Raw genomic sequence first — 21,840 nt, forward strand, 5'->3', positions numbered from 1 at the left:
ATAAATTATTCTGACAAATGATAAAGGCAAACAATCAAATATATGTTACCTTTCCTATAGCAAAGAGTAGCCAAATAGGTGGTAAGAGAAATCTCTTCCAGGAAATAAATGTGGGAAGAATTAAAGAATCAGGATATCACCATTTCACAATTCCTAACAAGATAGTGGATTCACACAATAATCAACAAAAGATGCTAAAACCATTAAGGAAAGGAGAATCTTATAATAGAAAAACAAGGCTGATACAATGTGAAATTACTCATCAATCTAAGCATCACTAAAAGGGGGACAACTTGACACTATGTAATTCTAATGGAAAGGAAGTATACGAAAAACATCTATGGTATATTTTTATTTAAAAAAAAAAAAAAAACTGGACCTGAATCTAATAAAGTATCTAACTACCAGTTCTCAGGAAATAGATAATAAGCTAAAGCAGTGGTCCTCAATCTTGAGCATGAGAATAACCTGGAAGGAACTGGTTAAAACACACATTGCTGGGAAGCACTGAATTAAAGAAACCCATAAGAAAGCAAACATAAAGAATGTGGGAAATTTTAAAGGAAAAATAACCCAGTTTCAGCAACAAATCCTATTTTAAAAGGGTGAGAGGGATGTTACAGAATCAAAATTACTTAAGCAACGTAACTGCAAATATAGTATACAGACCCTTTTAAGATTCTAATCCAAACAAAGCCACTGTAAAAAGCCATACTGAAACAACTAAGAAAATATTAATATAGCCTAAGAATAGATAATATTAAGAAATATCTACAATAATAGAATAATGGCTATGTTTTTAAAAATGACCTTAAGTTAATTTAAAAACAAGGTCAAGGCTAGAAACTTTGCAAAAGCCACACAATATACAGCCACTTTAAGGAGTTTGGGCCCAAACAGAATGGTTTTACACATAAACATGGAATCATCATAGCACAACAACTTCTAGTTTCTGAATGTCATGTGCTAATAAGCACTGCATTAAGTACTTAACCATGACTTATCTCTTTGAATCCTTAAAATAACTCTGTAATGCAGATATTAAATTCTATAACACTTTGCATGCTGATCATAATCAGAATTAGCATTTGTAAAGGATGAAGCGTTGAGAATAGTCTGGAGAAAGGCAAGAGGAACAGAAAAAAGAACAATTAAGAGATTGTTACAACAGGGTAAGAATTTCTGATACAGACAGGAAGAGCAAAAGTTCACGTATTAAGAATAAAACAAAAATACAGAATTTTTTAACTAAACATTAATTATGTCCTACAGACATTTAGCTCTGAAACAAACTTCTTCTCCAAATTAGACTTCTTCCCAGAAATTTTATTTTTAAATTGAAGCAATCATTTCATATGCACTATAGTTATTGGACTTACACTTAATTCTTCCATTGCAAAGTGGTGTGATGGAGAAAACATAAAACTATTCATTTTCCTAAAAGAAACTTCTTCCCCAAATTCTCCAAACTATGAAACAAGTTATTGTTTTAATTCTACAAATTACTGAAATAATATCCCTGTGATATTTTTCACACTCATCTCCAGCTCAAGAAGCTTAGATAAGCACACAATATTTTAAGGCTCCTAAAGCTTCATATCACAAGTTTCTCCTATCCTAGAGCCCTACTGTGACTTATTACCACTGTGCCTTGTATATTGTTAACTCTAGAAACTGACTCTTAGACGCTGAACTATGGTTAGTTGCCAATGGCTAACAGTGTCCAAGTCAGATTTAACAACTTAAGCTGACTAAAACAAAACAAAACCAAAAAAGGATTCTAGAAAGGAAAGCATGATATACTGGAATGAAATTTTAATCTACTCTAAAACCTGAGTTACATCATTTGTTATTAGGGAAATGCAAATCAAAACCACAATAAGATTCCACTACATCCACTAAAATGGCTATAATCAGAAAGACTCAAAAATGGTCAACACGGTAAATATTGTTGGTGTTTTTTACAATACAAAAAAAAAAAAAAAAAAACTTTGAAAGACCAGCAATATCAGCTTTTGGAGAGGATAGAGTAACTGTAACCTTCACACACTGCCGGTGGGAAAACAAAATGGTACAATTACTTCAGAAAAGTTTAGCAATTTTTAAAAAAAATTTCTTTCCTTTTTGAAGGTCACTTATTTATTTCGAGAGAGAGAGAGTGCATAGGCACGAGTGGGGGAGTAGCAGAGAGAGAAAGGACAGAGAATCTCCCAAGCAGGCTCCACGCTGTTGGGACAGAGATGGATGCAGGGCTGGATCTCATGACCCTGAGACCATGACCTGAGCCAAGATGGTGAGTTGGACGACCAACTAACCAAGCGACCCAGGCACCCCAAGTTTTTAAAAAGTTAAGCGTATACCTAGCATGTGACCCAGCAATCCCACTCCTAGGTAACCATCCAAGAGACATGAAAACATATGTCTGCCTAAAGATTTGTACACAAATGTTCACAGCAGCATTGTTCATCACAGCCCAAATCTGGAAACAACCCAAATGTTTGCCAGTTGGTAGTGAATGGATAAACATATTTTGGTACATCCATACAATGGAATACTACTCAGCAACAAAATAGAAAGAACTACTGATAAATGCAACTTAGATGAATCTCAAAATCATCACTCTGATTTAAAACAAGCCAGACAGGGGCGCCTGGGTGGCATAGTCGGTTAAGCGTCCGACTTCAGCCAGGTCACGATCTCGCGGTTCGTGAGTTCGAGCCCCGCATCGGGCTCTGGGCTGATGGCTCAGAGCCTGGAGCCTGTTTCCGATTCTGTGTCTCCCTCTCTCTCTGTCCCTCCCCCGTTCATGCTCTGTCTCTCTCTCTGTCCCAAAAATAAATAAACGTTGAAAAAAAAAAATTTTTTTTTTTAAAAATAAAACAAGCCAGACAGAAAAGGCTATAAACAATATGATCACATTTATAGGAAATTTTAGAAAAGTCAAACCTTTTGTCATTAGAGCAGATAAGGGACTGCCTTGAGTGACAATAGTTTAAGAATGGACTGCAAAGAGGCTTAAGGGAACTTTCTGGGGATGGAAGTATTCTAAAACTTCACTGGGGTAGTGAGTACAAAACTGTGTACATATAACAAAATTCACAGAACTGTGCTCTTAGAATGGCTCAATTTCATTGCATGTAAATTATAGCCCAGTGAAGTTGTTTAAAAAAAAAATACCTGGGCTAACTAGATCTACAAGTTACTAGCTGTGTGAATGTTAACTAGTTTTCATTTTCTCACATTTACACTTGTACACATTTTATTTTTAAAAGCAATCATTTCTAAATTGTACTGCACTGTTGGGCTTACACATAATTCTTACTTCCACTGGAAAAAGGATCACATAGTTATCTATATTGCTACTTGTTCTATCTCACAAGGTTGTTGTGAAATATCACATGAGATAACTAATGAGAAAGTGCTTTGGCAACTCTAAAGTACTATTACACAACTATATAGTAGGCTTTACATTTTTTAAAAATAGACACGAAAATTTTTTTTCACGAGTGAGTGACTTGAGACCCTTGGAAACCTGAGTACCCCAAAGTCAATCTTTGCCCAGAAATGGAAAGCCTAATCAAGTGTCACCTTTATAATATCCTCAACCTGCTTTCTACTGACTCCTGATTTACTGGATGTCTCAATGGAGTATTAACTAGACTACACTTTCATCTTTCAAAAGAAAATCAGGAAAGAAATGTTTTTTAAAAGTTATTAGATGAGCATGGCAAGGCATTTATTTCCAAGTGCAAAAGACCCAAACCTAGAAAAACATCTTTTACTAAATAAACACCTTTCCAAAATGTCCATACTGAGATTTTTCTTCCTCTAAAAGTCAGTGAATTTCTTTCCATTTAATACTACAATTCCACATGTATTACTCAATGTTTAATAATGTGACCTGCATTACAAAGAGAGTGAATAATTTTAAGAATATCAAAACCTTGTACCAGTGTGGTACAGTCATTTCAAACTTTTGCCTGTTGCAAAATTTAACAGACTCTCATTTTTTCCTACTACTACTGAACAACTGGGCTCTCTGCTGTCCTACCAGGTTTGAGTGATACGTGACATTTAGCCCAGTTATATTTACAAGTTTCCACACCGCATCAAGTATGAAGGCTATGTGAAAGACATAACTTCTTCTTCAAATGCGGTTCGGAGACTAAATTTTACCTTGAATTCACGTTTCTATTACATTAAATCTTACAATTCTATGAAGTTTTTTTCTGCCAGCAACAGGTAGTGCAACCAAAAATGAACAAAGCCTGTAATACCACAAAAGATTTTGCTATCGTTTTCAATTTTTAGACTTATTTTTGGTAAATTCTAACGGGATGATTCGATGGTCAATTCTAAGACCGTGCTTCATCGGAATCAGTCCAGTCAGTAGTAACCATAACCTCTTAGGTTTCATCTTTCTCCTTCGATAACACTAAGATCGCTCGTTCCGGCAACTGCACACCTCCAGTATTCGTTTCCAAGAAACCTGAAAGAATGGCACCTTGCCTACTTGCTCCTCTAGTCTTCTACCCTCAGAAGGCTGCCCAAAACGTGCAGCTCTCTCCACAACAGCGAGTAAGGGGAATGGAACACCCAGAGGGCGACTTGGTCGCTAGGAGGAGGGGAGAACTTCTCAGCCCAGAGGACGGAGGCTGAGATCCAACCCAGCCCGCTCCCAACTCTACTCGCTTCCAGGAAGGAGTGTGGACCCTACGCTCAGGCCGCGGTGGTCGGTGGGGAAGGCACAGCCGCGCGTGGAAGTCGGGCAGGACATAAACAAACAGACCGGGAGGAGGGGGAAGGGGCCAGCGGAGGGATAGGGGTGGTGGGGCGGCAGGACCTCGCTCTAGCCCTCTAGCACAAGTCCCCAGCTGCCCAGCCCCACCTCACTGAGGCCCAGGTCCAAGTACCCGCGCAGCAATGCCGCGCAGACACGAACACCGAAGGCCCCTGCACATCTGGAGCCCCAAGCCCACAAGGCCATCGGCTCCGCGCCCCCCCGCCCCGCAGCGCCCTACCTGAACGCGCAATCTGGGTCTCGAGCGTCCCGACCGGGCGCGCCCAGCCCGCTCCTCTTGCTGAAGAGCTTCTGGAACAGCGTAGGGGCCATGCTGACCACGGCCAGATCAGGGTTGTTCCTTAGGGCGATTGCTAGGCCCCCGCTCCTAGAGCCGCCCCGCCACCCCCATGAGCGCCTCAGTCATATGACAGAAATTAGTCACTTCAAACGGCCACGGCGCGCGGGGCGGGGCGCGAGGCAAGACCGGCGTCCATTGGCTGGCGGTGAGCCGCATCACGTGGCGGCGCGCAGAGAAGGGGGCAAGGCGGGGGCGTGGGGCGGAGCTGGCTCCCATAGGCTAACGAGTGGATTCCCTCACGTGGCAGCTCACGGGGCGGGGTGTGCGCGGAAAGGAGGGGAGGGGCGGGGAATAGAGGTGGTTGGGGAAGTGAAGGGGGAACGCGCTCGGGTCACGGTCCTTCTCCGTGACGTTGGCTGCTGCTATCTGAGGCTACGATGCCCGGGACTTTGTGATGCAGAAGGCTTCGGCTCCCTGCACCCACGACAAAGCGGGATGCTTAGAGCTCCACGGGCAATCGACCCTTCCCTGCCCTTCCCTCTTCAGCCTCCAAGGTTTTGTACTTCCATCCGGCGCCTGTCCGGGTTCGGTCGCCCCCTCAGCGGGGAAGGTGTTCGACCTAGGTTAGACTTTGAGTGCGGAGCCACTGGCCTGCCCGCGCCAGGCCGCGAGGTGTGTGGGCTCAAAGCTTGACAGCGCGTGGCTGGTGGAGAATCCTGCCCAAGACACCCTCCACAGCCATGACCTCCAGCAGAGAAGGCCTCGGCCAGGGGCTCTGGGCAGCCACCTTCAGGGTTTACCACAGGCTCCTTGAACCCTCGAACCCAGACACCGGGAATTAGCCTTTTGTGAGAGCTAATGATGGGAAGCTCAGGATTTAAGGATTTAAGCTTTATCTTAACGTCTATTATGTAAGGGAGAGAGGAATTCTACAGTGGAATTGTACACAAATGGATTTGATGGGAGGAAAATCACTTTCCAAAGAAAAACACATGGCTTGAAAATGACCTTACAGTCTTATTAAACCCAGGACGGCAAAATTTATCAGGGTTCCGATCAAACTGGTCTAAATAAATTTTCAGTACCCCCATCAATTCCCCACTCCCCCTCCATAATAGGAATTTTTGTAGCGTGGGACGAAATTCTGACAAATATCGATGTCAGTAAATGACCGGTATGTGGTTGGAAGGCTAGATTTTAAAAACCCTTTTGAAAATTTCATTTAATTAGGCAGAAAAATAAAACAGTCTTTTCCTTGAGTGGCTACCAACTCCCACTAATTTACAGCTAGAGTTTAAACTCTAAAATAAGTGGTCTTCTGTAGAAAAAAAAAAACAAATAGGCAGGCTGACAATTTCAGCGGTTACCATGAGTTTCACTGTTGCAAGATTTTTTTTTTAAAGCACTATTTATAGATGATTAAGAAACTAATTTATTAATTCCACAAATGCTTAAGTGTCCTTGGTCTGGGTACTGGGGATCCAAAGTAAACAAAGAAGGCATATCTAACTTTCTATATGAGGAGACAATAAGTAAGGTAATTTTAGACTAGCTTCTGAATGAGAACTAAGTAATGAAACGAGGGAAGTGGGGAAGGTCTTTCTGAGAAGGTGACATACAACATTCTGGGGTTAAGATTCATTTACCAAGCCCCATAGTTTACTGGGCAATACAGGCTCAAAACAGCAGGACAGTACATGTATAAAGATAATCCTTGAGATTCTGGCACCAAAACAGAAAGATTTCTAATAAGGCAAAATGAACTATGTAAAGAGTTGACCTTTGAACAAGTGAGCAGGGGGCATGGGGCCCCAACCACTTCAACCTCAAAAATCCAAGTATAACTTTTGACTCTCCAAAAACTTAACTAATAGCCTAATGTTGACCAGAAGCCCTATCAATAACATAAACAGTTGATTAACACATATTTTTGTATTTTATATATATTATATACTGTATTCTTATGATAAAGTAAGTTAAAGAAAATATTAAAATCATAAGGGAAATACATTTATAGTACTAAACTGTAAAAATCTACAGATAAGATTCACACTTGTGTTGCTCAGAATTAACTGTATTTTTCTCCAAAAAAAAGAGAGAAAAGAAATGTGAATATGGAATACAATTTTTGTAAACAAAAAATGAAATCAATGCAATATTTAGAAGTGAGAATATGCACATCCTATAAGTCAATTAATCATTCATTTGGGGGTATATTATTTTGCTTTTATATTAGTAAGTTACACTAAATTAGTTAGAGTGGAAACAGACCCAAACCTGTGTATATAGAACCAATGACACAAAGGACTCATGGCTGGTCCATGACTGGCAGAGAGAAGAGTATTTCCTTGTCCTCTCAGAAGTAAGTTTCTAAATACAATAACCTTGTGTGCTTTCATCTTGGGAAAAAGTTACTTCATGGATAATTATAGATATTAATAAGGGAAAGAACATGACTGCTTGCATAAGAGATACTTTGTTTTAGTATTCTCTAATCATGTAATAACTTCATTTCTGTAGTCTCATTTAGATTTATGCTTAAAAGGTACAGAAAAAACTAAATTAACTTGCTATCATTCATCACATTTCCTTTATGTTGCAGTGTAATATTCAAATTACATAATAAGAAAGCAATGAAATGACACAAGTTTGTTATGACACATAACTATACTTAATTATGCAGATTAAATTGAAAATAACTTCAAATTCAGTAACAGTGTATATTATCTTTTTTTTCTCTTTCACTTAACACTGCCTTTTCCCACAAAGAGGCTGAGGTGTCTTAAAGTAGGCTCTTTTACTTTAGATAATCAGCAAGGAGGAAATGTGAGAAATAAAGTAATTGTTTTCTATTCATTAATATTATATGAATGTGTAACTGTTAGATTTAAGGCCTACACTTTCACTCAGGGATAGGTGATTCAGCCACCCCAAAACCCCAATAGCCTATGGGTCTGTGTCCACCTGCTTCCAGTAACATAAAAGACAGGGGCACTCTCTTCTGGTTACAGATATAGGAAAAGGTGGCAATAAAACTGGAATCTATCGCCTTTAATCACAATACTAATAAGCATGCCTCAATTATGCTAAATTCTCATGAAACAAGTTCAGTTCTCACCAATAATGTCATAGAACAAGACATTCAGAATCAAGATGATCAAGTAAAACTGCCTGAGTAATACATAGAAGGACTCAGGGTACCTCAGTTTTAAAAACTCTTAAACCAACTGATGATTAACTGCTATATAACAAGGGAAAGGCAGGGGTGCCTGGGTGGCTTAGTTGGTAAAGGTCTGACTCTTGATCTCAGCTCAGCTCAGGTCTTGATCTCAGGGTCATGAGTTCAAGCCCTGTGCTGGGATCCGTGCTAGATGTGAAGCCTACTTAAAAAAAAAAAAAAAAAGAAAAGAAAAAGAAAAACAAAAAAAAGGGTTTTTCTTAATTTTTTTTTTAACGTTTATTTATTTTTGAGACAGAGAGAGACAGAGCATGAACGGGGGAGGGTCAGAGAGAGAGAGGGAGACACAGAATCTGAAACAGGCTCCAGGTTCTGAGCTGTCAGCACAGAGCCCGACGTGGGACTTGAACTCATGAACTGCGAGATCATGACCTGAGCCGAAGTCGGATGCTTAACCGACTGAGCCACCCAGGCGCCCCAAAAAAACGTTTTTAAGGGAATAGCAGTAGTTTGAGTCCAGAAAACAAAAACATTCATTTATTCAACAAATATTTCTTGAGGACCTCCAAGGTCTCAGACTTGTAGGAACTGAGGACACAGTACTAACAAAAATACCTACTCTTGAGAACTTAGTTCTCAGTGGGAAGGGGCAAAATAAACAAGATGTTTGCAAGTTGTGCTAGGAGCTATGAACAATATAGTTGGTAGCAAGCATCTGGAGGAGGCTATACTTAGATAGAATGGTCAGGAAAGTCCTCTCCAAAGATGTGGGATTTAAAATGAAGTCTAAACAATGAAGAGGAACAAGCCATGGAAAGAACATTCTAGCAGAGAGAAGAAAGAGTACAAAGCCTCTGAGGCAGAAATGGGTTTGACTTGTTTGAAGAAGAAAAAAAGAGGTCAGAGAAGCTGAGTGCACTCTGGGAAGAAGAAGATGTTTGAGAGGTTACAAGGATAGATTAAATGTGATGGGAGCTATTGCAGGAGTTTAAAACTACAGACGGACAATAAATGGCTCTAGAAGATCACTCTGGATATTCTGAGAAGAAAGGATTATAGAAGAATAAAAATGAAAGCAGAAAAACTGTATAGGAGGCTTTTCAGTGAAAGCAGATAATGGCTAACTGGAGTTATTTTGGAGATACAGCTAATAGGAATTCTGATATAAGTGAAGGAAAGAAAAACCAAGGATTAACCCCTAGGTTTTTCCCTTAAGCATCTAAATGGAAGTTATTTCCCAATAAAAAGACCAGGAAAAGCAGACTTGAAGAAGAAAATCAAGCGTATTAAGTTTGGATATGTTGAGTTTTACTTGTCTATTAGACATCCATGTAGAGATTCTAAGTAAAATATATGGGGAGAAGACAGGATTAGAAAGATAAATGTGGAAGGCATTTAAAATAATGTAACGGATGAGTTTACCTAGGGAGAATGTGTATGTGTGGAAGAGGGTCCAGGACTAAGATTCAACAAAGACAACACTTAGAGGCCTTGAAGAGAAGGATCTAGCAGAGAAGAATAAGAAGAAAAAGTTCCCAAAAGAAGGAAGGGATCAACTGTGTTGAATGTTGCTGAAAATTTAAGTGTCCATTAGATTCGTCAACATGGGCATCTTGGTAAGAGTAGTTTCAGTGGAATCGTGTGCAAGAGTGAGTTCAAAAAAATAAAGGGTAGAAAGGAAGTGTTAAAGAAAGTATAGATACTTCCTCTGTTTTGCTGACATAGGGAGCAGAGAAAATGAGTGAGAGGAGATGGGAAGAGGGAAAACTGGTTTCTTTTTTTTACAACAGAAGATAACAAAGAATTTTTTATGCTAACGGAAACAATCAAAAAGAGATGGTGCATCAAGCACCTACTATGTTCTTGGTGCTAAGAGTACAATAACAAACAAGACAGGCATATCCTTTGCCCTTAAGAAACCAACAAGTAGGGGCGCCTGGGTGGCTCAGTCAGTTGAGCATCCGACTTCAGCTCAGGTCACGATCTCGCCGTCCATGAGTTCAAGCCCCGCATCAGGCTCTGGGCTGATGGCTCAAAGCCTGGAGCCTTCCGATTCTGTGTCTCCCTCTCTCTCTGCCCCTCCCCTGTTCATGCTCTGTCTCTCTCTGTCTCAAAAATAAATAAATGTTAAAAAAAAATTAAAAAAAAAGAAACCAATAAGTAAACAAACAAGTTATTACATACTGTGATAAGTGCTTTTAAGGAATCAAACTTTTACTTTAATATAAAATAAATTAGTTTGAAATCCTGACCTTGAATTCTATTAGAATTCTATTCTATTCTATTAAAATGAAGGCCATTTAAAATGAACAAATCAGGAGACTATAGATGCTGGAGAGGATGTGGAGAAACAGGAACCCTCTTGCACTGTTGGTGGGAATGCAAATTGGTGCAGCCACTCTGGAAAACAGTGTGGAGGTTCCTCAAAAAATTAAAAATAGACCTACCCTATGACCCAGCAATAGCACTGCTAGGAATTTACCCAAGGGATACAGGAGTACTGATGCATAGGGGCACTTGTACCCCAATGTTTATAGCAGCACTCTCAACAATAGCCAAATTATGGAAAGAGCCAAAATGTCCATCAGCTGATGAATAGATAAAGAAATTGTGGTTTATATACACAATGGAGTACTACGTGGCAATGAGAAAGAATGAACTATAGCCCTTTGTAGCAACATGGATGGAACTGGAGAGTGTTATGCTAAGTGAAATAAGCCATACAGAGAAAGACAGATACCATATGGTTTCACTCTTATGTGGATCCTGAGAAACTTAACAGAAACCCATGGGGGAGGGGAAGGAAAAAAAAAAAAAAGACATTAGAGTGGAAGAGAGCCAAAGCATAAGAGACTCTTAAAAACTGAGAACAAACTGAGGGTCGATGGGGCGTGGGAGGGAGGGGAGGGTGGGTGATGGGTATTGAGGAGGGCACCTTTTGGGATGAGCACTGGGTGTTGTATGGAAACCAATTTGATAATAAACTTCATATATTGAAAAAAAATAAATTAAAAAATGAAATACTAAAAAAAAAAAAAATATGAAGGCCCTTTATAGAATGCCACACTCTATGACAAACATTTTTTCAACAAGTATATATTCTTTAATGTTTCATTTATTTTTGAGGAGAGAGACAGAGACAGAGTGTGACTGGGGGGAGGGGCAGAGAGAAAGGGACACACAGAATCCAAAGCAGGCTCCAGGTTCTGAGCTGTCAGCACAGAGCTCCACGTGGGGTTCAAACCCAAGAACCATGAGATCATGACCTGAGCCGAAGTCAGATGCTTAACCGACTGAGCCACCCATGCTCCCGAACAAATATTTTTCAAATACAATAATATGTTTAACGTGTCTGGCAGCTATGCTAGAACCTGGAAACGCACTGATGAACAAGATGTGGTTCTTACACTTGAAGAGCTTACAGTCTAGGGGAAAAAAAAGAACTTGACAGGTAATTACAGTACACTGTGACAAATGCTATGATGTGGACAAGTACAGGATATTATGGGAATACAAAGACAGCCTTTCAGGGGAATTAAGGAGAGTTTTCTGAAGGAAGGAATGAATAGGGATTAAAAATTAAAATAGAAGCTAAAGAAGAGGATGTGGGTGGGGGAGTTGTGCTTCAGGCAGATGGAGCAGCACAGGCAGGCCTGCAGGCAAAAGAAAATATAAAAATTCAGTGGCATATAATATAATCTACTGGTAACACTGAACTAGATTAAGAATATTATGTAAAATAAGTTCAAAAGATCATACTTTATTCAGAATACACTGAAGAGCTATTGGGGGATTTTCAGCAGAAAACATGATCAGATGAGCATTTCAGAAAACTCCTTCTTGATGCATTGTGGAAAATTAACTATAGGATAAAAGAATAAAGGTTGAGAATCTAGTGGTAAGGCTGTTACACTAAAGCAGCCAATGAAATACTGCCATGAATTCAGAGAATAGCCATAGGAATGGAGGGGAGTGGAAATACTAAGGAGTCTTTAGGATTCAGGACCAACAGGACTTCATGAATGACTGCCTGTGAGAAAACAAGAGAAAGGGGGGGATTATGGATGACAGCCAAATTCCTGGCTCATATAACTTGGGTGGATGAAGATATCTAGCACTGAAACAGAAAACAGAACTGCTTCAAGGGGGAAAATAAGTTCAGGTTGGGGTATGTTGAATATCAGATACCATGAGAACCCATGCAGTAATGACAAGTAAGCATTTGGTTACACTGATCTACAACTCTAGGCAGTGAAGATGTTCTATATTACACATGATAGAAAAACCAAACTAAACTAGCTTAATTAAAAAAAAAAACAACTGATGAACTCTCATAATTTGACCTAAAGTAGATGGAAAGTTCAGACACAGCTGCATCCAGGGACTGCCCCAATGATATCAAGAATCCAATCACTCTATCACAACTCTAATCTCTTTATGTGACCTCCATTCCCAGGCCTCCGTGTGTGGACACAGGTGGCTCCAGCAGCGTTCCTTTCAGGTAAAATCCTTTCAGGTAAAAATCCAAGAGTAAAAAGGAAAAAGTCTATATCCCAGAATTTCCAGAAAAAAACCTCTGAACTTGATTCCAATAGAATCATTTTAGGCCATGGCCCCATTTCTAAACCAATCATTCTGCCAGAGTTGGGTGGGCTATGTTAATTTCCTTAAATCATTAAAGGCTCACCCCTGGAACTAAGAAGGGATCAATCCAACCTACACCATATGGCTTGGAAATTCAAAACCCAATTAGGATGGAGGTAGAGGGGAATTAAAATATAATAATGAACAAGTGTAATTCCTTCACTCAAGGACCTTATAGTCTAGGAAGAAAAAAACAGAATTTGACAATTAACTATAAGTATTATTATAATTATTACAATTAACATTATGATAATGGGCAAGTATAGGATGCTGTGGGTATACAAGGAAAGACAAGTAACCTCTTGGGGGACAGATGCAGAGACAATCACCACACATATCTACTACCAATATCCATGGCAGTTACAGACAAAGATTTAGGGTCAACTGCAAAAAGACAGTGACTGAAGTCAGAGATAGATGAAATCACCCAGGGAGACTGTGTAACATTAGAAGAAGCCCTACAATAGAACCCATGGAAGCACCAAAATTTAAAGACTGAACAGAGGAAAATGAACCTTCAGAAGAAAGAGAAGAGAAAGAGCTGGAGATTGGATAAAAGTCTGGAGAGTAATGTTTCAGAGAGGTCATTCCTTTCTGGAGGCTTTCAAGAAGAGAGCACTAGTCTGCATTATCAGTAGCTGGGAAAGAGAGGTTAGATATGATGAACACTGAAAAATACCCTTTAGATTATCATCAAGAAGATTGCTGGTAACCTTGAGGGGAGCAATGTCAGTGGAGAATGAGAGTTGAAGCCAGACTCTGTGTGTATTGGGGGCAGGTGGAGGAGGAGGATGTGCTGAGGAGTGAGGGATAGGTGTGAAAGTAGCACTCTTTGGGAAATTTGGGTGTAAAAGGGTGAAGAATGGGTATGTGGAAGAACATAAGGAGTCAAGGGAGGATTTAAAACGTAAAATGGGTCAACATTTTAAAATGCAGGTTAGAATCTGCAACAACATGGATGGAACTAGAGGGTATTATGCTAAGTGAAACTGGTCAGAGAAAGACAAATATATGACTTCACTCACATGTGGAATTTAAGATACAAATCAGATGGATATAGGGGAAGGAAAGCAAAAATAGAAAAACAGGAAGGGACAAGACATAAGAGACTCTTAAATACAGAGAACAAAGGGGTGCTGGAGGGTTTGTGGGTGGGTGGGGGATTGCTAAACGGGGAAGGGGCATTGAGGAAGACATTTGTTGGGATGAGCACTGGGTGTTATATGTAGGGGATGAATCACTGGAATCTACTCCTGAAAGCATTATTGTACTATATGTTAACTAACTTGGATGTAAATTAAAAAATAAAAACAAATAATTTAAAAAAGTAAAAAGTAAAATAAACTGTAGGTTAGAAAGCAACATTAGAGTAGAAGATGTTGTAGATAACTTTTATCTGGAAAGTCTGGGCATTATATCCTTCATAGAAACACATATGCTATATATACAATATGAGAAAAGAGGCCATTCACAAGTGAACAAAGCATGATGAATTACACCTTGGAGAAGTGAAAAAACACTCCAGTTAAAAATTTCTAAATGAAAATGACATAACATCTGCCCTTTCATGCATTTTTAACTGTTTTCCTGGGGACTTATGACCTGAGATTTCTTTTTCATGAGGTATAATTAGAAAAAGTTAAATGCTTGAAATTAATATTAGTTATACATTGAAGTAAGGGGTCCAGTCCCATTGTTAACTGTTTTTAGATAACAAACAACATTGAAAATGTGATGAAAACTATGGAGACCCTCTTTCCAGAAAAGAACTCTTTTTATAATGCTCTTCTAGGGAGGTTCACTGAAGGACCTCGAGACCTACCCACAGATATAAAGTGAAGAATACAACCTTCTTGTAGGATTTGCCAACCGTAATCTGCTTTGGACTTCTCATGTCTTCTAGACAGCAATCTAAAGCTTATTCAACTTTCCTTTCTCTTAATAATACTTTAAGTCATACCTCCACCCCTAAGCCTTGAATGCCAATTGCAACTCCTTCCCTCTCACTTTTCTCTATGCTCTAGCTGATAAAACAAAGTGGATTTAAATAGTCCTGCCTTCAGATCCAGGCTCTGTCACTTTCTAACTCACATCAGCCTGGTGTAAGTATTAACCTCTCTCTGAGCTAACTCTATTTTCCTTATCAGCAATACGACGTAAGTACTTATTTCCTCCAGCCCCACTAGGCCCAGCCTAAGAATCAGGTGTCATTCTTTCTCCTAAGAACCTACCACCTGATTAGAAACTATCAAGTATAATTTGTCCTTTCCCTTCCCACTTGGATTATAAACTTGAGAGTTTCTTTTCCCCTCACTGCTTGTCACATTTCTGCTTTTAAAACCAAGTTGTTCTGTTAGTTGAATACTGATTTAAAATTCAAATCTAGGGGCACCTGGCTGGCTCAGTCGGTGAAGCATCTGACTTTGGCTCAGGTCATGATCTCACGATTTGTGAATTCAAGCCCCAAGTCAGGCTCTGTGCTGCCAGCTTGCTCAGAGCCTGGAGACTGTTTCAGATTCTGTGTCTCCCCCTCTCTCTGCCCCTCCCGTGCTCATGCTCTGTCTCTCTCTCTGTCTCTCAATAATAAATAAAAACGTTAAAAAAATTTAAAAACATTCAGATCTAAACTTGGTTTTAGCCACTATCTTCAATGATCTTTTCTACATTTCCTAGTAACTTTCCCGTATTTCACCTCCAGATGGAAACGTGAAATAGAAATTAAAAATAGTTTTGTTAGTCGCTTAAGACCTTGTCAAGTAATTTACAAAAATATCTTCATGGAACTCATCTTTAAAAATGAATGCTATACTGGTTACATAACCTCAAATTAATCCATTGATTTTAGAATTTTCTTTCATATTGAAGCAGCTTTGAAAATTTGACTTATTTACTTTTATGTATAATAACATTAATAAACCATTAAGAGTTACAATTTCACCAACAGTTATACAACTGATGTTCTCTGACAACAGAGCTGCTGCTTTTTAGGAAGGGCGGTGTAAAGACGCCACAACAAGTAATATCACACATACACAAACACAAAAAATCCTACAGAGTATTAGCTAAAGGTTTGAGGATGAGGTAATATATCAAATACTTAGTGTATGATTGATTGTACATATTATACATTCCCTGCTTCAGCAAACTTGAGTATAGAGTTTCTTTCAGTCAGACCTGGAATTAGGTCTCTCACTCATGTGGTTTCAATTAAGTTCTGTTAAAAATAGCTTGTAATATAAGCATTTCATTTTTAGTGCTTCAACAACTTTAATACTTTTAATTCATACAGAGGACAAACTTTGGGAAAAACACAAAGGAAGTTACACAGTATTCTGGTACTTGGCTTTTTATAAACAGCTAAAATATCTAGTTAGTGTACAGTCTTTTAAGATATTTATTCTTATTTTACAATACAAACACACATATTTAAGAAGATACAGAAGAATGTCTCTTTACAGACTAAATTATAAGAATCTTGGTAGAATTTAAACACCAGGATATATCACAAATAATTAGAGAATTTTGATTTTTGAATTACATATAATTTCAGGCAGACATTCTGCTTTATGGACTTTGGCTTCACATTCATGCATATCTTCAAAGTGGTGAAAATTCAGCCACAGCTGCTACATCCTGCCATTTGTTTTTATTATAATATCTGGAGAAAAAAATATAATAATAGATTATTCCATATATATCACAAGAAGGTGACCAATAATTATTAATAACCAGTCTCTGGGGGCATGAGCTCTTGACACCCAACCAATATAGTTTCACTCTGTCCCTTATTAAACAAATCCAGAGGCCATTTAAAAATAAAAATAAAAATAAAAATAAAAACAAAAAGAGGAATAGCTAGCACACTCCTTCCTGGACATGCTGAGGTTACTCTCTGAAGTCAGACAATGACATTCCACTGGGAAGTCCAGCAAAGATGGCTGACAGTAGCCAACACAAGGCCTCTAACTCCAGCCATATAACCTGGAGGAGTCGATCCAGCTGTGCTCCTCATCCCTGTCCTCCTCAGCAACCACCCAGCAAGAAGATCCTCACATGTCCCTACCCACCCTTCCTTTGTGTTCTACTCCTCTACGCTGTAGCTAAACCCAGGTTCTTCCTAATACAGGATTTTGGGATTCATAATCTATCCTCTGATCCCTACTAAAGACTCGGAGTATCAGTTCTCAAAGTCCAATCTCAACTCCAGCCGAATGTAACTACTTTCAGTTCCTTAACTACCTGATGATACTTTAAGCCCCTGTGCTTCTATTTATCATGGTGCCTCTGCCTAGAAAGCCTATACTCAGAATGCCTCTGAAGGCTTCAGATCATCCGTCAAAGTATCTCCCTATGTATCCCAACACAGTCCTACATATGTGAAAGTACCTATTGGACTTGTTTTACCTATGTGACTTCCTTTATGAGATTACAAATTTCATAAAGACAACTATGTCTTTATCTCAATATTACCAACCACTAACTTCATCTAACATATGACATCCAGTCAATGAACTTATTGAATAAATGAACCAGTCAACTGCAGAACTTCATCTTTTTTGACATCGAATCAACAAGAAAAAAAGTGTTTAAATATAATACAGAAGCCAAATGTATAAAACAAAGAGAAGCAAAACTGTTATATATAGATGAGCTGAAAAACTCAGAGCCCTATCTACTCTACCCCACATGCCTTATTTGACAGCTACCCAAACTAATGAAAACCAAGAAAGCTAAGTTCTAATTCTGATTCTGCCAGTAGCTGTGTGAATATGAACAAGTCACTTATTCATCCGGCTAAGTCATTTTTGTTACATGTAAAATAAGCAAAATAGACCAGATCATTAAAAGGCTATCAAATTTTAGTGCTTACTGGAATCACTTTGAGAGTTCTTCAAATTGTGGATTCCTATGCCATATCTCTAGAGAATGTAATTTTCCAGGTCTGAAGTAATTCTGGTGTAGGTGGTCAGAGGGCCACCCATCAAGAAACCTTGGACTGGTTGTTACTGAAGGCCTCTTTCACATGGATGTACCATTCTCAAACTTCTATTTACCCATACCACCTCATCTATCATTTCTCTTTTGGATTCCTCTTGTGGTTCACTTTCACCACTTTTTTCCCCCTCTAATCAGCATTATTAATGATCAAACATCATAATGAGCAAGGGTCCTAGACCATCAAAAGTAAGCTTCATACTGCAGTCCTGATTAGATAACTGCCAAACTAGCTAAAACGTTAAATGCCAGGACTAAAAATAGGCCGTTACATGTTCAAAATAACACGATCACTAGTTAGCTTGGGGCTTTGCTATTTTTATTAAAGGAAAGGCACAGACAAATGGCCAGAAGTTGAAAGGGAATTACTTAAATGAAGAGGCTGCCAAATGAGGTGAGAGTCTAGAAAGAAGCCAGGAGGTGGCATAATTGGTCAGCATACATCAAGGGGTCTCTCTGAATCACATTAAAAATTTCAGTCCAAACACTTGGAAGAACTTCCCAGACACATTTTAGTATTGATTTGTTGCATACTTAAGCCCAGATTTGTGATATTATCTCATGTCATAGACTAATATGCACAGCCATAAAATTAAAAGAAGTTTCTCTATTTTTATTTTATTAAAAAAAATTTTTAAGGTTTATTTATTTTTGAGAGACAGAGAGAATCCCAAATCCTAAGCAGGCTCCACACTATCAGCCCCAATGTGAGGCTCAAATTCATGAACCATGAGATCATGACCTGAGCCAAAATCAAGAGTAGGATGCTTAACCAACTGAGCCACCCAGGTGTCTCTCTCTGTTTTTATTTTCTAACTTTTTTTGTTACACCCAAAAAAATGTACATATATGTACTACAAAGCTTGATGGGTTTTCACAAACTTACCATATTATGTAACCAGCATTCAGATAATGAAACAGAACACTACTAGCACCCTAGAATTTCCTCTCATAATGCTTTCTAGTTAATAGTCACTCCCTAATGAGGACATCCACTATAGTGATTTTCATCATAGTTTAGTTTTACCTAGCTTGGTACTAAATATAAGTAATGTGAAATGTACTCTATTGTGTCTGGCTCCTTATGTCATCAATATTGTTGCATGTAACTGCACATTGTTGATGCTCACTGCTACACAGCACTCCCAACGAAAATGAATGTAACACAGTATTGATCCATTCTACTGCTGGTGGGCACTTGGATTATTTCCTGTTTGGGTCTATTATCCAAGTGCTTCTATGAACATTCTAGCATACATCTGTTGATGAACATATATATACACATTATAGTTGGATATACTCTTGGAAGTGGAAATGATGGGGCTCCATGGTCCAGGGAAATGGAATTGCAGGGTATCTTTTCATCTCAGTGAAATTTCTAGGGGCCTAGTGATATGAGAAATATACCTCCTAAAATAAATTGTAAGTTATTGCTCTTCCTACAACCAAAAACTGATAAGTTGTTGCATCTGGCCCTCCTACTGGGTCTTTTCAGATTTTGGAGTCAACACATACCTCATTTGAGTATACTACTTCAACCCATTTACCAAGTACCTAAAGGCTACTGGTTTTGAGGAAGCCTTAGAATAGGAGAAGGTTCTACAACAGGTCCAGGCTACTGAGCAAGATGCTCTGACACTTGTACCAAAAGATCTAGTAGATCCAGTGGTGCAAGAAATGTCAGTGAGAAATATACATGTTTTATTGGATCCTGTAGGTGAATCACAGCACACAGGTCCTTAGGATTTTGGAGCACATCTCTGGCATCTCCTGTGAACAACTACTTTTTTTTTTTTGACAAACAGCTTTTGGTCTGCTACTGGGCCTTAGTAGTGACTCAATACTTAACCACGGAACACCAAGTTACAAAGAGAGCTAAGCTGCCCATCACGAATTATACACAGTCTGATGCACCAAGCCATAAAGTTGGCCGTGCAGAGCATCACTACACTATCAAAGAGAAATGGCATATACGAAACTGAGCTCGAGCCTGAAAGGCACAAGTAAGTTAGATGAGGAAGTGGCCCAAATGCCTATGATCCACACTACTGCTATACTATCTTCTCTCTCCCCGCCTGTACTTTTGGCATCATGAAGAATTCTCTCTACAATCAGCTTACTGAAGGAAAAAAAACGCCTCAGACTTGGTTTACAGATATGCAGGCACAACCTAAAAGCTCCTTTCTGTGGCATCCTTGAAGAAAATTGGTAAAGGTATATTCTCCCAGTGGGCAGAAAGAACTTCAAGAAATATATCTCAATGTTCCCTTTGTTAAAAGGAAAAATGGCCAGATATGTGGTTATATACTGATTCATGGATTGTGGCCTATAGTTTGGCTGGACAGTTAGGGACTTGGAAGGGACATGACTGGAAAATTAATAACAAGAAAATTTAGAGAAGAAGCATATAGATAGACTTACCTGAATGGGCAAAAAATGTGAAGATATCTGTGTTCCCTGTGACTACTAACCCAAGGATGATCTCAGCAGACAAAGACTTTAGTAATCAAGTAGATAAGAAGACCCATTCTGTAGATACCAGTTAGCCTCTTTCCCCAGCCTTCTCCATCACCAACTGATAAACTAATGAACAAAGGGGCCATGGTGGCAGGGACAGTGGTTATACATGGGCTCAGCAGTCCACTAAAGCCAACCTGGCTACCATCACTGATGAATATTCAATTTATTAGTAGGAGAGACCAACACCTAATTCCCAATAAGGAACCATTCCCTGGAGTGATCAGCCAGCTACCAGGTGGCAGGATGATTACCTTGCACCACTTTCATCATGGAAGGGACAGCATTTTACTCTTACTGGAATAGACACTTACTTTGGATATGGATTTGCCTTTCATGCATGCAATGCTTCTGCCAAAACCACCATCCAAGGACTTAGAAAATGCTTTATCCACCTTCATGGTATCCTGAGGAACAATGCTTCTCATCAAGGAACTGACTTCACAGCAAAAGAAATGTGGCAAAAGGCCCAAGTTCATATAATTCACTGATATTTCCATGTTCCCCACAATTTTGAAGCAGCTGACTTGACAGAATAGTAGAATGGCCTTTTGAAGACTTAGTTAGAGTACCAATTAGGCAGCAATATCTTGCAGGGCTGGGACAAGGTTCTCCAGAATGTTGTATACGTTCTGAATCAGCATCAAATATATGGTACTATTTCTCCCGCAGCCAGGATTCACAGGCGCAGGAATCAAGAAATGGAGGTGGAACTGAGATCTCTCAATATAACCACTCGTAACCCACTAGCAAAAATTTTTTGCTTCCTGTTCCCATGACTTTATGCTCAGCTGTCCTAGAGGTCTTAGTTCCAAAGGAAGGGATGCGTCCACCAACAGACACAACAATGATTCTATTGAACTGGAAGTTAAGACTGCCACTTGGCTGCTTTGGGCTCCTCAGGCCTCTGAATCAACAGACAAAGAAGAGAATTACTGTGCTGGTGGGGTGACTGATCCTGACTACCAAGGCAAAATTTCCTCCACAATGGAGGCAAGGAAGAGTATGTCCAGAATACAAGAGATTCCTTAAGGCATCTCTTAGTATTACCATGCCCTGTGATTAAGGTCAGTGGAAAATTACGACAACCCAATCCAAGCAGGACTAATGGCCTAGACCCTACTTAAATGAGGTATGTATCACCCTACAAGTTTAACAACTATAACCAGCTGAGGTGCTTGCTGAGGAAGAAAAAAATATGAAATGGGTAGTGGAGGAAGGTACTTATAAATACCAGTTATGTCCACATGACTAGTTTAAGCAAGTATCTTTGTTTTCTTCCTCCTCTTATTCCCATATCATCTAACATAAAATGTCTTAATAATAAATTCACTTTATATCATAGCACTTGAGTTACAGGGTATCAAGAAGAGCAAACCCCCCCCCCCCCCCGCCAAGGATTTTGGATCCTCTTCTGGGAAAGGA

General features: G+C 39.2%; 2 protein-coding genes across 8 annotated transcripts in view; both read right to left on the reverse strand.

Moving 5' to 3' along the window:
* Positions 1 to 5,223, reverse strand: part of FNIP1 (folliculin interacting protein 1) — a 146,019-nt gene extending 140,796 nt beyond the window's left edge. For 3 of the 5 annotated variants that reach the window (XM_045488032.1, XM_045488024.1, XM_045488008.1), the window contains exon 1: positions 5,022 to 5,215. In XM_045488032.1, coding sequence (XP_045343988.1) covers positions 5,022 to 5,113 — 92 coding nt within the window. In that variant the 5' untranslated portion in view covers positions 5,114 to 5,215. Of the gene's footprint in view, positions 1 to 5,021 lie in introns of all 5 variants that reach the window. The other 2 variants (XM_045488018.1, XM_045488041.1) reach the window with 2 other exon arrangements.
* Positions 5,224 to 16,233: 11,010 nt separating this feature from the next.
* The window catches only part of MEIKIN (meiotic kinetochore factor), an 81,815-nt gene continuing 76,208 nt past the window's right edge, over positions 16,234 to 21,840 (reverse strand). For all 3 annotated transcript variants that reach the window (XM_045488073.1, XM_045488065.1, XM_045488056.1), the window contains one exon: positions 16,234 to 16,561. In XM_045488073.1, the coding sequence (XP_045344029.1) occupies positions 16,530 to 16,561 (32 nt within the window). In that variant the 3' untranslated portion in view covers positions 16,234 to 16,529. The remainder of the gene's footprint in view (positions 16,562 to 21,840) is intronic.

The sequence above is a fragment of the Leopardus geoffroyi genome, chromosome A1 (genome assembly GCF_018350155.1).
Source record: "Leopardus geoffroyi isolate Oge1 chromosome A1, O.geoffroyi_Oge1_pat1.0, whole genome shotgun sequence".
Taxonomy (NCBI): Eukaryota; Metazoa; Chordata; class Mammalia; order Carnivora; family Felidae; genus Leopardus; species Leopardus geoffroyi.